Source organism: Sinocyclocheilus anshuiensis, unplaced genomic scaffold, assembly GCF_001515605.1.
Source record: "Sinocyclocheilus anshuiensis isolate Anshui unplaced genomic scaffold, SAMN03320099.WGS_v1.1 scaffold491, whole genome shotgun sequence".
NCBI classification, from domain to species: Eukaryota; Metazoa; Chordata; class Actinopteri; order Cypriniformes; family Cyprinidae; genus Sinocyclocheilus; species Sinocyclocheilus anshuiensis.
Window position 1 is genome coordinate 58,464 of NW_015551041.1, and position 16,585 is coordinate 75,048.

The window sequence follows — 16,585 nt, forward strand, 5'->3', positions numbered from 1 at the left end:
TACCCAAGCGACTTAAGACTGGTTTTGTGGTCCAGGGTCACATTTATCTACACATTCAGCAACAATAGTCAAACAAATTCTAGAGGAATGTGGACAGAAATGCTAATGATCTATAATTTCTATAATCATTTGAAACCATTTTTTAAAGACCCTAGTGGGATCAAATATGAAACCAAATAACATCAAGAAGATAGATTAAATGGCACGTTTCTAACATCATAATAATTTGCATATGCACAGTTGTACAAATATGGTAATTATTCATTACCGTAGTATATAACAAAGTACTGTGATATTACCATATGATACCATCACCTTACAATGGTACCGTCACTTCTTTTTTAAAGGATCACAGTCCAATATTTTTGTACTTGGAACAAAAAAAACTCTTAGTAATCTACTGTCCTTTTTTGTAATCCATTGTCTTTTTTAAAGTCTTGTCATGTATGATTTTATGATTAGGTGTGAATAGGCTTTAAGCCGTCCGTAGACCCTGAGGTGTTGTTTCTAACTACACAGCTACAGATAAATAAATATTGACTAAATGTCCTGCAAAACAATAGCTCGGTCAGTGTAACTGTCCGGCTCCATATTAACGGCAGCCTTCCCAGGCTCCATTTGCAAAGCTCGGCAGTATTTTCACATCAGCGGCCATCTCCCCATTTATCATTGTCTTTCTGTTTGTCCCGCTCTCCAAGCCTGTCTCTTTCACTTCAAGGAAGGACGTACAGTATTGATAGGGTTTATTTTACCCACGATCCCCTTGTACCGTCTCTTTGTTATTTCATTCGTGTCTTCGAAACCGACAGAGAGCGTCTGCGGCACTGCGGCTCGGCGACGTTACGCCTTTGCTGCCCATTCTAATAAACTTTGTTCTGTCACTAGCCATTTTGCTTTCTCTCTCCCGCTTCCAAATCCAAAGCTCCTGGTAGCCGGTTCCAATGTGCCCTTCACCACATGCTAATGTTCCTGCAATGTCAGCTGTGAACATCTCCTCGGTCTCTCCGAGTGGCTCTTCTATTATCATATTCAAGGGCAGGGGACAAAGCCAGCAGGAAGAGTTCAAACAACAGGAAATAATGTCACGCTATACAGTTAGGTTTCAACTGCGGAGCCCGGCGAGGGTGTGAAGTCGCTCGCCGAAATGCCAGCGTAAGGCGAGCATGACTCATGGTGTCGGGAAAAAAGTGTGTCATTGGAATTCGTCCTTTTTCTGGAAATGGATGCTGGTAATCGCATTGAGAGTGGTGTGGAAGCCCAAATACAGCAGGTAATGAAATCGGCAGGTAAGTTAACAGGACAAATTGACAACTTCAGACATTTTTATCCCTGTTGAACTCTCCCTAAACGAATCTTCCTCTCTCTCTCTCTCTCTCCTTGTGTTTGTGTCTTCAAAACCCTCTCGAACAGATGTGGAGAGGAACTGTAAATTATGTACTGTGAAACCATAATCAAAAGCGTTGGCCTTCATGCATTCAGCTTTCGAGAAAACAAAACACTTGCTCCAAACACCGCATCGTTTTTAGAGGAAAGAGGAGGAAACCTCACATCAATACGCGCTTCTGTATCAACAATGAAAGTTGCCACGACAACCGCAGTCGGGCTGAATTGACTTGAATCTTTTAACACAGCAGAGGTCAAAGCACTTGTAATTTCTTCTCATAGAAAATGACAACAGTTCAATTACCACTCCAGCACACTTACAGACACGATAAAACCGCGTATCGATCACCGCAGAGGTCAGAAACCTCCACGACTCGCGAACCGCTCAAAACTCACGAACCCTTGTAGTTTTCCATTTTTCTCTCCACTCGTCTGCTTGCGACCCTGGTTTTTCTATTTTTAAACGGGACTTCAAAGGCGTTCTCGGATCTCGGAGTGAAGAAATCTCGTCTGCTGGGAATTCTTTACAATGCTCTACAAAGTGGGAAACGGCAGCTGCCCACCCTCATTAAAATGATCTTTGCCTTAATTGCTGGCTTGCCAATGAAGATTCTATTTTTGGGGTTTTTCCATTAGTATATATTTTCTACAACTATAAAAGGAATATAGAAGACAGTTGTAACATTTTAACTACTATTAACCTACCTGTCATCATTTAGTTTAATAAACAGTTATATGTTTGAAATTGAAATGCACCATCATAATATAATATAATATAATATAATATAATATAATATAATATAATATAATGTAATATACACTACCTTTTGAAAGTTTGGGGTTAGTAAGATATTTTTAATATACAGTGGGTACGGAAAGTATTCAGACCCCCTTAAATTTTTCAATACTTTTATTAAGCAGGGTTCATTATATTATAATATTAAAAAAATGAATGAAATGAAAATATTTATAAATATTTCAAATAAATGCTGTTCTTCTGAACTTTCTATTCATCAAAAAATCCAGATTTTTTTTTTTATTATGGTTTCCACAAAAATATTAGGCAAAACACATTTTTTTTTAACATTGATAATAATAAGAAATGTTTCAAATTATAATGATTTCTGAAGGATCATGAGACATCGAAGACTGGATTAATGGGTTCTGTAAATTTCAAATTTTCAGTTACTAATTGTTATAATATTTAACAATATTACTGTTTTTATTGTATTTTTGATTAGAAATACTTAAAAAAATACAAAAAAATATTATCAGCCCTAATTATACTTTATATATTACATTATACTACTTTTATATGCAAATATGTGCACATATACAAATGACAAATTATATAATTAATATTCATGTATTTATGCAATTGAATATTAATTAGTAATAAATTATTTAACAACATATAATATTACTAAATATTATATTTTAAGATGATAAATATTACATTTTATTTTTATTTTTTTACTTTGTCATAATTATTTATTTATTTTATTTTTACTTCATAACTATGAACTAGTAATTATAAATACTGTCACAATGGTCCCTGACTTCAGAGCCATGATAAAATGGTAGCTTCCAGCAACAGCATTAGCAACTTTTAACCAACAAATAAGATCGATATGAAGTGGGTTCCAAAGGCATTAAAATTTCAGACATCCCAAAATAATTCCTCAAATAATAAAGCACACATTTTACTGAGAAGAGTATGTATCATCATTAGCTTAATTATGAGTGAACAAATCGCCCTAAGCTCCCTTACATTAGATTATTCTGTAATAAAACACAAAACAATTGTTTTTACATCACAATGCATGCGAATATCCACACTTTAGCCTCTCAGACCCAACTGATTTCCTCACCTCCTCTTTTTTTCACTAACCTTCTCCTGGTACTGCCTGCGTGAGGAGTCCAGTGACTGAATGAGGGCGGTGGCGTGGCCCACAAACATGGCATAGCAGGTTGCACCCACGATCATGCTGAGGATGGTCAGCCACACATCCGTCATGCCCACAGGAGGGTACATGCCATACCCGATACACAGCATGTGGCTCATGGCCTTAAACAGGGCGTAAGAGTACTGCTGACCCCATGTGTCATTCTGTGAGGACAGAGAGAAAGACAGGGATGCACGGAAAGAGAGAGCGGAGAAGAGATAAAGAGAAAGAAGAACCCAAATTAAAGCATGAATATAATTATGAGCATGAAAGACGGCAATTGTGATAGAAAGCAAAAGAAATAGGAGAGACGGTGAAAGAGGGACAAAACCTGTTGTGAAGGGACAAAGGTACGGACCAATGAGAGCGAGAGGAGAGAAAATAGCGTCGCGAATGACAGAATGTGAGAGAAAGAGCGCGAGAGAGTGCTAGACTGGAAAAAAGTGACAGTGTTTCTATATATTTCTGACAGGAGCCGGAATAAAGGCCAGAGAGAGAGAGAAAGGGAAATATCACGTCCTTTAACAGGAGGGTCATTACGAACGCTGCATGCGCTTTCTTGATATGAGAAGATGGAGGAAAGCAGAAGGTACTGTTTTACAAATGCTAATGAAGCATAGTCACGGACAGTGTTCGTCTTTTAGCAAAATGAGTCACTCGGTCTGGCACTTTTGGGCCAAATACTTATCATGCAGGTCCAGGATATGATGCAGCTGGCCTAATTTCAGTCAAAAATATTACTTTTACCAATATCAGTTCAATATGGTTGCCAGTTTCAGTCTCAGAGTAAAAAAAAAGAAAAGTAATTACGACTTGATATGTCACAATTGTGACGTTGTTTATAGTAACTGACTGTAATTATATCCTTGTTTATCATAATTCTGACTTTATATCTTACAAAGTGGCTTTCTATCTCACAATTTGACTATTTTTCATAATTACAACACAATTTCTTATAATCACAAATTTGTTTCTCATAATTTCGACTTTATATTTCACAATGCAGCTTTATATTGTGACAATTCACTTTATATCTCAAAACTGCAACTTTTCTTTTAATTTACGACTTTGTATTGCCCAGTTGTGACTTTATATTTCATAATACGACTTTTTATCTTGCAGTCATAACTCATGTTTCTCATAACTTTTGTTTCTGTAAATGTAACTTTGTTTTTTCATACTTGTGACTTTATATTTCACAATGTAACCCTATATTGCATAATCTGACTTTTTAATCTGATAATTGCCACTTTATTTCTCAAATTTCATAATGTGGCTTTTTATCTTGCAATTTGACTTTATATTTCTCAATTGTGTCTTCTGTCTTTGGTACTTATAATTGTGACTTTATATCTCACAATTTGACTTTATACCCTGGAAATTGACTTTATATCTCAAAATTATATATATATATTTCTTTTAACTCTTGACTTTATATCTCCCAATTGTGATTCTATACTTTACAATGTGACTTGCGATTGTAACTTTGTTACTTGTAATTGTGACTTTTGTTTCTTGTATTTGCAACTTTATATTTCAGTGTGGTTTTATATCGCAAAATTTGATTGTATATATCATAATCTGGCTTTTTATCTTGCAATGTGACTTTATATCTTTCCATATGATTTAACATCTCAAAACTGCAACTAGGTGCCAGTAGTGAGCGTTTAATGAGTGAGTCACTGAGTTGTTCATTCAAGCGATTCGTTCAAATGGCTGATTATATTCATGGGCTAATGAAACTTTGAATCAACCGATTCGTTCAGAACACGGAATCATTCAGCAATGAATCGGCTGGTTTCTGTGAGTGAGATGCACTGTGGTTCCGCCTAATATGTAAGCGACCTAATATTATTGTATTACTGTTTATTGAACTATTAAACAGTCGTAATGATGAAAACGTTGTGTGATGTTGCCTAACTAACTGTATTTTAAATATAAAATTTTTCATTTTGAATTTTTAACTCAGCATGCTTACTTGTCTGGCGTTAATGAAGCGTTAATGTTGAGCCGGATGGCCCCGGCCCAATTTAAACCCTGATTGTCACTTCATGGTGTCATAATTGCAATTCATATCTTGCAATTGGACTTTATATTTTACAATTGTGACTATTTCTTTGAACTTTTATTAACTTTTTATAACTCTAAGGTGGAAACAGCTTTCTATAATTCAAAATGTTCCATCTGGGTCGCACACTGTTTTGCAGCAGTATAAACAGCTATTCTATCTTGCTGCATTTATATATATATATATATATATATATATATATATTTTTTTTAGGTCATAGGTCATGTGAAAAATCTAAAAGGAAAAGCGGTCAGAGATGTAAACTGGAATATGCCGCATTGGGTCACAATTAAGATTTAATCCTCACTCAGTTCTAGGCCACATTGTCCTTAAACTGGATTTTAGTAGCACAACGCTGGGCTTGTGGAGTATTACATAAGGTACTGTATCTTTTCTGCTAATGTCACTAATAGTTCCTAGGAGATCAGTGGGAGGCCAAACGAGAGGCTGATGTTACCCACAATCCATAACGGCACCGATGCACCCCCCAACCCCCCCAGTGGCAGCGTTCCCAAATAGCAGTAATCAAAGTGCGGATTCCAATAGATTTCCGTTAACTGGCAAGGTTGAAGGGATCGAAGCAATTAAAGGGTCATGGTGCACGCTTTTAACTTTGCCATGGACAAACAACGGTTAGGTTGAGTAACACATTGCTGCCTGTAATCGTGGCTAATTGCTGCTTGATTTAGAAGCTGGCAGAGCTAAAATGAAATCCACGTGATGGCAAAGCATTCGCCGAGTGTCAGATACGACTGTAAGTTAATGTAACCTTCTGTCTATTATTGCTGACCGCGATTTTAACAAGTAGGATGTGTTCTTGGATCAGCTCCATTGTTGGTCCTAGAACATCCTCACTGTTATCTGTTACCAATCATTTCCCTATGATTTTAGAGGTATTAAAAGAACAGTCCATCCAAAATGAAATTTCTGCCAACGTGTACATTTATTTGAGGTTGTTTCAAACCTAAAGGTGCCACATTGTCTTTTATGTTCACCAGTAAAAACGGCAATATTGTGAAATATTGTTAAAATTTAAAATAACTGTTTCTATTTTAATACATTTTAAGATGTCATTTATTCCTGTGATTGCAAAGCATCATTACTCTAGTCTTCAGTGTCACATGATCCTTCAGAAATCACTCTAATAAGCAGATTTGCTTAAAGAAACATTAATATTATAAATTTTGAAAATGATTTTTGCTGTTGCTGTTTTGCTGTGGATTCTTTGATTAACAGAACGTTCAAAAGAACAGCATTTATTTGAAACAGAAATCTTTTGTAGCATTATAAATGTCTTTAATGCCACTTTTGGTCAATTTAATGCATCCTTGCTGAATAAAAGCATTACAATTCTACTAACCCAAACTTTTTTAACATTAGTGTATATATAATTAAATAAGCAGTTTTTTTCTTACTTCTATGGTACTTTTATATATATATATATTATTATTATTTATTTATATTTTTTTGTCATTTTAGACTACAACAGCCCAAATCCCCATTCCTCAGCAATTTCTGAAACAACACGAGGGTGAGTAAATGATGGCAGAATTTTCATTTTAAGTCAGAAATATTAATTGAATGGTTTATATTACGGTTAGAACTGTGGTTATGAGGAATGAGTATATTTGTTTGACAGAAATATTGCTTCAGGACCACCAAAAGAAACCATGGACAGCTCCATTATTGGTACGGGAATATCAAACAAGGTTCATATCACAGTTCATTTTCTTTTCAACATTCACAAGCCAACAAAAATCGGTGTTATTTGTGGTAGATATATTACAATCTAAGAGGTGCATCTTACCTCCTCCCATTGGTGGATGTATCTAATGAGTCTGGACAATCTCAACAGCCGAAGCAGACTGAGTATTTTAGTGAAACGCACAATCCTCAACGCTCGTGCTGTCTTGTAGAAGTCCGAGTCGATGCGTGTCTCCACAATGAGGAAGATGTAATCCACAGGGATGGAGGAGATGAAATCCACAGCGAACCAGCTCCGAAGATACTTCACCTTGATCTGCTGAGGGTCCAGGATGATTTCTGTGCTGTCTTCTTTGACGATCCCCGTGCGGAAGTTCAGCACCAGGGTGATGCCGACGGGGATGATGATCAGGTTGCCCACCATCAACAGGAGCATGATCAGGTCCCAGTAGAACCTGGACGACATACAACGGACAAAGTGTTTATTTAATGCCTTTGGAACAGAAGAGTCTGCATGACCTTTGAAAGCATTAACCAATAAAGACAATTAAAGATTATAAATTACAATGAAGTGCTTCTTCTTCAAATTTTGTTTTACAGAGACACATGTATAAGAAACATTTTATGGATCCTACAAGTTAGAAAACTGGATAATACATTTATTTATAGATATAATAATAGTAAATAATGAATATCAATAATAATTCTTAATGACTAACTAATAATAGTAATAAATACTATAAATATAACAATTTGAATATCATAATATAATTATTATCATTATTCATTAACATAATTAAATACATAATTAACATTACATTATTTTATAAAAACAATAGTAAATAATTAACATTATCACTAAATATATTTTTACCGTTAAAATTAATTATTTACCATATTATGTCTTGTTGTTTTTAACAAACAAAGACTATTTGAAATCACTTTCAGTAATTGAGATAAAGCTGAAATAAAACAAAATAAAAAAATTAGAAACTTAAAATATAACAATAAAAAACGTAAATGAAATGTTGATTTTAACTAATTAAAATAAGTTCAAGTACTAAAATTACTACAATTTAAAGTTAACAATAACTTAAAACTCTCTCTCTCTCTCTCTCTCTCTCTATATATATATATAATTACTAAAACTTAAACTAAAATGAAAATGAAAACTGAAGATATATAATCTATTTTACAATATTACAAAATGGTATTATAGAATATAAATAATACTAAATATACTTAATAAATAAAAAATACTTAAATGACAGAAATATACAATTAAAATTCACATTATTATACTTCCTGAAAAACTAACCTTTTAAATCTAGTTTGTGACCATATTTAAGACCAACCAATTCTGTAGCTAAACTGATGCGCTAGCAACACCAAGGTCATGGGTTCAATTCTTTGGATAAATGCATCTGCCAAATGCATGAATGTAATTGTCTGCCATCATTTCCTCAAAATAAGTATTATGATGTTCGTAATCAGAAACACTCATCTAAAAAGCGCACTCAGGATTTCTTGAGAACGCTTTATGAGCTCAGCCCCTGACTGACGCTGGAAATGGCTGGCTGTCTGGTTGGGCTATTACTCTCGTTTATGGATGAGTTCCCTATTTGGTAATTGGATGTGTCGTATGTATGTAAATGAAAGGGGCTGGAAGACATCCAGGAGACCTCTGGCAAGACCGCCATTTCATCAATAAAAGATCTGCTGGGTGAAACGTTTACACAAAAACAAGCCGCCATAATTGCTGAACGCAGCATTAATTACCCCGTTGGCCCTGACATGCCAAAATGAGCCTTTTTTGGTTGTGTGAAACATTCAATAATGCTACTAATATTTCACGCTGCTTTACAGTATTTGCCACGTGCTAATATTCTTTTTGAACACCAAAAACTGAAGTTGTGGATTAGCCTTCTTCATTTATACCTCTCTATGGTAGAGAGCTGGTTGGTTACTAGATTCCAGTCCTTTGCTGCTGAGTTGTAATTAAGCAAAAATCGATCACACAGAGGGTTGATAAACCGTCCAGCTCGATATGGATTGCAAAGAGAGAACGAGGCTCTCAGCATTTCAGAGTTGTCCAGTGGGATTAAGTGTTGTTTGACACCACGGACAAGAAAGAAAAAAACCCTCAGTTCGATTTTAGGCCCTTATATTTGTGTATAAATAGGTCACTGTGTTTTCTTCACTAACAAATTGCTTCTGAAATGACTGCAGAAATAATAAAAAGCAGATTAACCATGATCTCACACAGTATTGGATCATGACTGTCATCATATTAGCATAAGCAATCATTAACATATAAAAAGAACTGGGCCATTCCATGTCAAATCAACCAGAGGTCCTCAGAGGCTAAAAAGTAAAAAAAAAAATTCTGGTCAAAGAAATACATAAATGAAGAATAAAGCCAAAATATGAAATGGCTTTGAACCAGAATCCAAGAATCTAATTTAAGAAGTAAAATCTCATAGGATATTGAGATACAGTATCTTTAATACTTCTTAAATTACAGACACGCAAACTTTGGGAAGAAACTATTTATAGCACTCAAACATCTGTTCTTTGCAGTTGTTTTGATAGAGAGAAACAAGATACATTCCTAGTTTAAACAATATTTGTTCATCAGACATTCCTCTTTAAAATGAAAGACTTCACTGTAAGCAAAGTGACCCACATTTGGTTTTTGAGCATTGAAATTGTGAACAACTTAATTTACTCATGGAGCCAGATTGAAATCCCCACATCTCTGTTAAACCATATAGGCCCTTAAAAATGAAGAGACCAAATGATACATTTGTTAAGAACCAGTCTCTAAAAGAATATTGACATACTGCTAATACTTTTTGAGTTAAAGCACACAAACTCTGGAAAAGCCATGTGCTTTTTCCTGTTTTTGAACTGCCACCACTGGCTAATAAAGCAAGCAGTATTACATCAACTGATTTTACTAACAGACCTGCCAATCTCTGTGTAAAAATACAATAATGATGCAGCCATGGTCTTTCTAAAGTCATTTTTACCCTCTGTAATTTGGCTCCAAATCTCAGGTGAAAATTGCCATTTGACTATTTTTTCAAAATTACAATTACTGGATTATTATTAATTAATACAAAATAGTAAATATTCCTCGGTGGCATTTTAAAATGTTGGTTTTCATCACTATTAATGTTTGCGTTGTAAAAATTTGAGTCAGGGAAGTTAATTTGACAGAATGACCCAGCTACATTTTGTTTTACAGGCAACTATGTGTTTGTTAAAACTAAAAATTGGGCAAACTATTAAAGACTGAATATTAACTTTGTCTAATTAGATTCTCAAAATGATAATGTCCCTCTCCAAAGCCACCTTCAAATGACCAGAAACTAGCATCATATTAGCTTAACATACCAGCTAATTTAAAATAAATTAAATAAATAAAAGATGAGCCTTATGATATGTCCCACTCAAATTTACTGTAATACATCAGGAATAGAATCCAAATAATGCTAATATTATATTATGTCTGCTTCTTTTCTGGCAAGTTAATACTCTAATCACATATATGTTAAATACCTACTTTTAAATGTAATATGAAATCTGGGTTTAACCAAATGGAAAAATACTACTTCCACATTGCAGGGCTCTATTTTACATTGCTTGAAATGAGCTTTGGAGGAGATTAAATAAGAACAAACCATCTATAGGAAGTGTCACTAAATCTGCCAGATTATTTCCAGACAGTTTTCAGATTATAAAGGATTTGCCATTGACATTTACCCTTGGACAGATGCTCCAGTGGTCAAAGCAGGCAAAAGAATAACTTTTACAGCAACATGTGCTGAACTGTTTGTACCGGACACATATGCAAGGACTAAAAGTGGCATATATATATATATATATATATATATATATATATACATATATATAACCCAAATAGCAGTAATCAAAGTGCGGATTCCAATAGATTTCCGTTAACTGGCAAGGTTGAAGGGATCGAAGCAATTAAAGGGTCATGGTGCACGCTTTTAACTTTGCCATGGACAAACAACGGTTAGGTTGAGTAACACATTGCTGCCTGTAATCGTGGCTAATTGCTGCTTGATTTAGAAGCTGGCAGAGCTAAAATGAAATCCACGTGATGGCAAAGCATTCGCCGAGTGTCAGATACGACTGTAAGTTAATGTAACCTTCTGTCTATTATTGCTGACCGCGATTTTAACAAGTAGGATGTGTTCTTGGATCAGCTCCATTGTTGGTCCTAGAACATCCTCACTGTTATCTGTTACCAATCATTTCCCTATGATTTTAGAGGTATTAAAAGAACAGTCCATCCAAAATGAAATTTCTGCCAACGTGTACATTTATTTGAGGTTGTTTCAAACCTAAAGGTGCCACATTGTCTTTTATGTTCACCAGTAAAAACGGCAATATTGTGAAATATTGTTAAAATTTAAAATAACTGTTTCTATTTTAATACATTTTAAGATGTCATTTATTCCTGTGATTGCAAAGCATCATTACTCTAGTCTTCAGTGTCACATGATCCTTCAGAAATCACTCTAATAAGCAGATTTGCTTAAAGAAACATTAATATTATAAATTTTGAAAATGATTTTTGCTGTTGCTGTTTTGCTGTGGATTCTTTGATTAACAGAACGTTCAAAAGAACAGCATTTATTTGAAACAGAAATCTTTTGTAGCATTATAAATGTCTTTAATGCCACTTTTGGTCAATTTAATGCATCCTTGCTGAATAAAAGCATTACAATTCTACTAACCCAAACTTTTTTAACATTAGTGTATATATAATTAAATAAGCAGTTTTTTTCTTACTTCTATGGTACTTTTATATATATATATATTATTATTATTTATTTATATTTTTTTGTCATTTTAGACTACAACAGCCCAAATCCCCATTCCTCAGCAATTTCTGAAACAACACGAGGGTGAGTAAATGATGGCAGAATTTTCATTTTAAGTCAGAAATATTAATTGAATGGTTTATATTACGGTTAGAACTGTGGTTATGAGGAATGAGTATATTTGTTTGACAGAAATATTGCTTCAGGACCACCAAAAGAAACCATGGACAGCTCCATTATTGGTACGGGAATATCAAACAAGGTTCATATCACAGTTCATTTTCTTTTCAACATTCACAAGCCAACAAAAATCGGTGTTATTTGTGGTAGATATATTACAATCTAAGAGGTGCATCTTACCTCCTCCCATTGGTGGATGTATCTAATGAGTCTGGACAATCTCAACAGCCGAAGCAGACTGAGTATTTTAGTGAAACGCACAATCCTCAACGCTCGTGCCGTCTTGTAGAAGTCCGAGTCGATGCGTGTCTCCACAATGAGGAAGATGTAATCCACAGGGATGGAGGAGATGAAATCCACAGCGAACCAGCTCCGAAGATACTTCACCTTGATCTGCTGAGGGTCCAGGATGATTTCTGTGCTGTCTTCTTTGACGATCCCCGTGCGGAAGTTCAGCACCAGGTCAACCAGGAAGAATGTGTCAGAGACCACGTTAAAGACTATCCAGGCGGGGGTGTGTTCATCTTTAAAGAAGGTGATGCCGACGGGGATGATGATCAGGTTGCCCACCATCAACAGGAGCATGATCAGGTCCCAGTAGAACCTGGACGACATACAACGGACAAAGTGTTTATTTAATGCCTTTGGAACAGAAGAGTCTGCATGACCTTTGAAAGCATTAACCAATAAAGACAATTAAAGATTATAAATTACAATGAAGTGCTTCTTCTTCAAATTTTGTTTTACAGAGACACATGTATAAGAAACATTTTATGGATCCTACAAGTTAGAAAACTGGATAATACATTTATTTATAGATATAATAATAGTAAATAATGAATATCAATAATAATTCTTAATGACTAACTAATAATAGTAATAAATACTATAAATATAACAATTTGAATATCATAATATAATTATTATCATTATTCATTAACATAATTAAATACATAATTAACATTACATTATTTTATAAAAACAATAGTAAATAATTAACATTATCACTAAATATATTTTTACCGTTAAAATTAATTATTTACCATATTATGTCTTGTTGTTTTTAACAAACAAAGACTATTTGAAATCACTTTCAGTAATTGAGATAAAGCTGAAATAAAACAAAATAAAAAAATTAGAAACTTAAAATATAACAATAAAAAACGTAAATGAAATGTTGATTTTAACTAATTAAAATAAGTTCAAGTACTAAAATTACTACAATTTAAAGTTAACAATAACTTAAAACTCTCTCTCTCTCTCTCTCTCTCTCTATATATATATATAATTACTAAAACTTAAACTAAAATGAAAATGAAAACTGAAGATATATAATCTATTTTACAATATTACAAAATGGTATTATAGAATATAAATAATACTAAATATACTTAATAAATAAAAAATACTTAAATGACAGAAATATACAATTAAAATTCACATTATTATACTTCCTGAAAAACTAACCTTTTAAATCTAGTTTGTGACCATATTTAAGACCAACCAATTCTGTAGCTAAACTGATGCGCTAGCAACACCAAGGTCATGGGTTCAATTCTTTGGATAAATGCATCTGCCAAATGCATGAATGTAATTGTCTGCCATCATTTCCTCAAAATAAGTATTATGATGTTCGTAATCAGAAACACTCATCTAAAAAGCGCACTCAGGATTTCTTGAGAACGCTTTATGAGCTCAGCCCCTGACTGACGCTGGAAATGGCTGGCTGTCTGGTTGGGCTATTACTCTCGTTTATGGATGAGTTCCCTATTTGGTAATTGGATGTGTCGTATGTATGTAAATGAAAGGGGCTGGAAGACATCCAGGAGACCTCTGGCAAGACCGCCATTTCATCAATAAAAGATCTGCTGGGTGAAACGTTTACACAAAAACAAGCCGCCATAATTGCTGAACGCAGCATTAATTACCCCGTTGGCCCTGACATGCCAAAATGAGCCTTTTTTGGTTGTGTGAAACATTCAATAATGCTACTAATATTTCACGCTGCTTTACAGTATTTGCCACGTGCTAATATTCTTTTTGAACACCAAAAACTGAAGTTGTGGATTAGCCTTCTTCATTTATACCTCTCTATGGTAGAGAGCTGGTTGGTTACTAGATTCCAGTCCTTTGCTGCTGAGTTGTAATTAAGCAAAAATCGATCACACAGAGGGTTGATAAACCGTCCAGCTCGATATGGATTGCAAAGAGAGAACGAGGCTCTCAGCATTTCAGAGTTGTCCAGTGGGATTAAGTGTTGTTTGACACCACGGACAAGAAAGAAAAAAACCCTCAGTTCGATTTTAGGCCCTTATATTTGTGTATAAATAGGTCACTGTGTTTTCTTCACTAACAAATTGCTTCTGAAATGACTGCAGAAATAATAAAAAGCAGATTAACCATGATCTCACACAGTATTGGATCATGACTGTCATCATATTAGCATAAGCAATCATTAACATATAAAAAGAACTGGGCCATTCCATGTCAAATCAACCAGAGGTCCTCAGAGGCTAAAAAGTAAAAAAAAAAATTCTGGTCAAAGAAATACATAAATGAAGAATAAAGCCAAAATATGAAATGGCTTTGAACCAGAATCCAAGAATCTAATTTAAGAAGTAAAATCTCATAGGATATTGAGATACAGTATCTTTAATACTTCTTAAATTACAGACACGCAAACTTTGGGAAGAAACTATTTATAGCACTCAAACATCTGTTCTTTGCAGTTGTTTTGATAGAGAGAAACAAGATACATTCCTAGTTTAAACAATATTTGTTCATCAGACATTCCTCTTTAAAATGAAAGACTTCACTGTAAGCAAAGTGACCCACATTTGGTTTTTGAGCATTGAAATTGTGAACAACTTAATTTACTCATGGAGCCAGATTGAAATCCCCACATCTCTGTTAAACCATATAGGCCCTTAAAAATGAAGAGACCAAATGATACATTTGTTAAGAACCAGTCTCTAAAAGAATATTGACATACTGCTAATACTTTTTGAGTTAAAGCACACAAACTCTGGAAAAGCCATGTGCTTTTTCCTGTTTTTGAACTGCCACCACTGGCTAATAAAGCAAGCAGTATTACATCAACTGATTTTACTAACAGACCTGCCAATCTCTGTGTAAAAATACAATAATGATGCAGCCATGGTCTTTCTAAAGTCATTTTTACCCTCTGTAATTTGGCTCCAAATCTCAGGTGAAAATTGCCATTTGACTATTTTTTCAAAATTACAATTACTGGATTATTATTAATTAATACAAAATAGTAAATATTCCTCGGTGGCATTTTAAAATGTTGGTTTTCATCACTATTAATGTTTGCGTTGTAAAAATTTGAGTCAGGGAAGTTAATTTGACAGAATGACCCAGCTACATTTTGTTTTACAGGCAACTATGTGTTTGTTAAAACTAAAAATTGGGCAAACTATTAAAGACTGAATATTAACTTTGTCTAATTAGATTCTCAAAATGATAATGTCCCTCTCCAAAGCCACCTTCAAATGACCAGAAACTAGCATCATATTAGCTTAACATACCAGCTAATTTAAAATAAATTAAATAAATAAAAGATGAGCCTTATGATATGTCCCACTCAAATTTACTGTAATACATCAGGAATAGAATCCAAATAATGCTAATATTATATTATGTCTGCTTCTTTTCTGGCAAGTTAATACTCTAATCACATATATGTTAAATACCTACTTTTAAATGTAATATGAAATCTGGGTTTAACCAAATGGAAAAATACTACTTCCACATTGCAGGGCTCTATTTTACATTGCTTGAAATGAGCTTTGGAGGAGATTAAACAGGAACAAACCATCTATAGGAAGTGTCACTAAATCTGCCAGATTATTTCCAGACAGTTTTCAGATTATAAAGGATTTGCCATTGACATTTACCCTTGGACAGATGCTCCAGTGGTCAAAGCAGGCAAAAGAATAACTTTTACAGCAACATGTGCTGAACTGTTTGTACCGGACACATATGCAAGGACTAAAAGTGGCATATATATATATATATATATATATATATATATATATATATATACATATATATAAACTGTGCTATATTTAAGATCATGTAGCAGGCAAATACAAATTTGGGACTGCTGTCGTTCATAGAATTCACTGACTTTGTGGGTTTTTTTTTATTAAGTATTGTTAAAAAATGATATTTCCCCATGTTTATACCAGACTTTTCCCTTAAAATCAGTGCAATGGATAAAAACAACAACAACAACAAAAAAACTGATTCTGTCTGGGCCTACCAATTATTTAATCTAATCATATCACATCACACCACAGCATTTTCTTGGTCCACTTAATCTCCGGATTATATTATAGCCTGTAAGCTTCCATCATATCTATATTCCTGTCTATACTCTAAATGCAATATGGATATGAAACTGTCAACCCACGCTGTTGCTAGAG

The 16,585-nt window shown here is 34.1% G+C and overlaps 1 protein-coding gene across 1 annotated transcript in view; it reads right to left on the minus strand.

Annotated features, from left to right (window-relative positions):
* The window catches only part of LOC107661493 (potassium/sodium hyperpolarization-activated cyclic nucleotide-gated channel 4-like), a 36,457-nt gene that overhangs the window by 11,321 nt on the left and 8,551 nt on the right, over positions 1-16,585 (minus strand). The window contains exons 2-4 of the mRNA XM_016451108.1: positions 12,304-12,741; positions 7,205-7,556; positions 3,275-3,493 (exon numbers count right to left, since the gene is read on the minus strand). Of these exons, the coding sequence (XP_016306594.1) occupies positions 3,275-3,493; positions 7,205-7,556; positions 12,304-12,741 (1,009 nt within the window). The remainder of the gene's footprint in view (positions 1-3,274; positions 3,494-7,204; positions 7,557-12,303; positions 12,742-16,585) is intronic.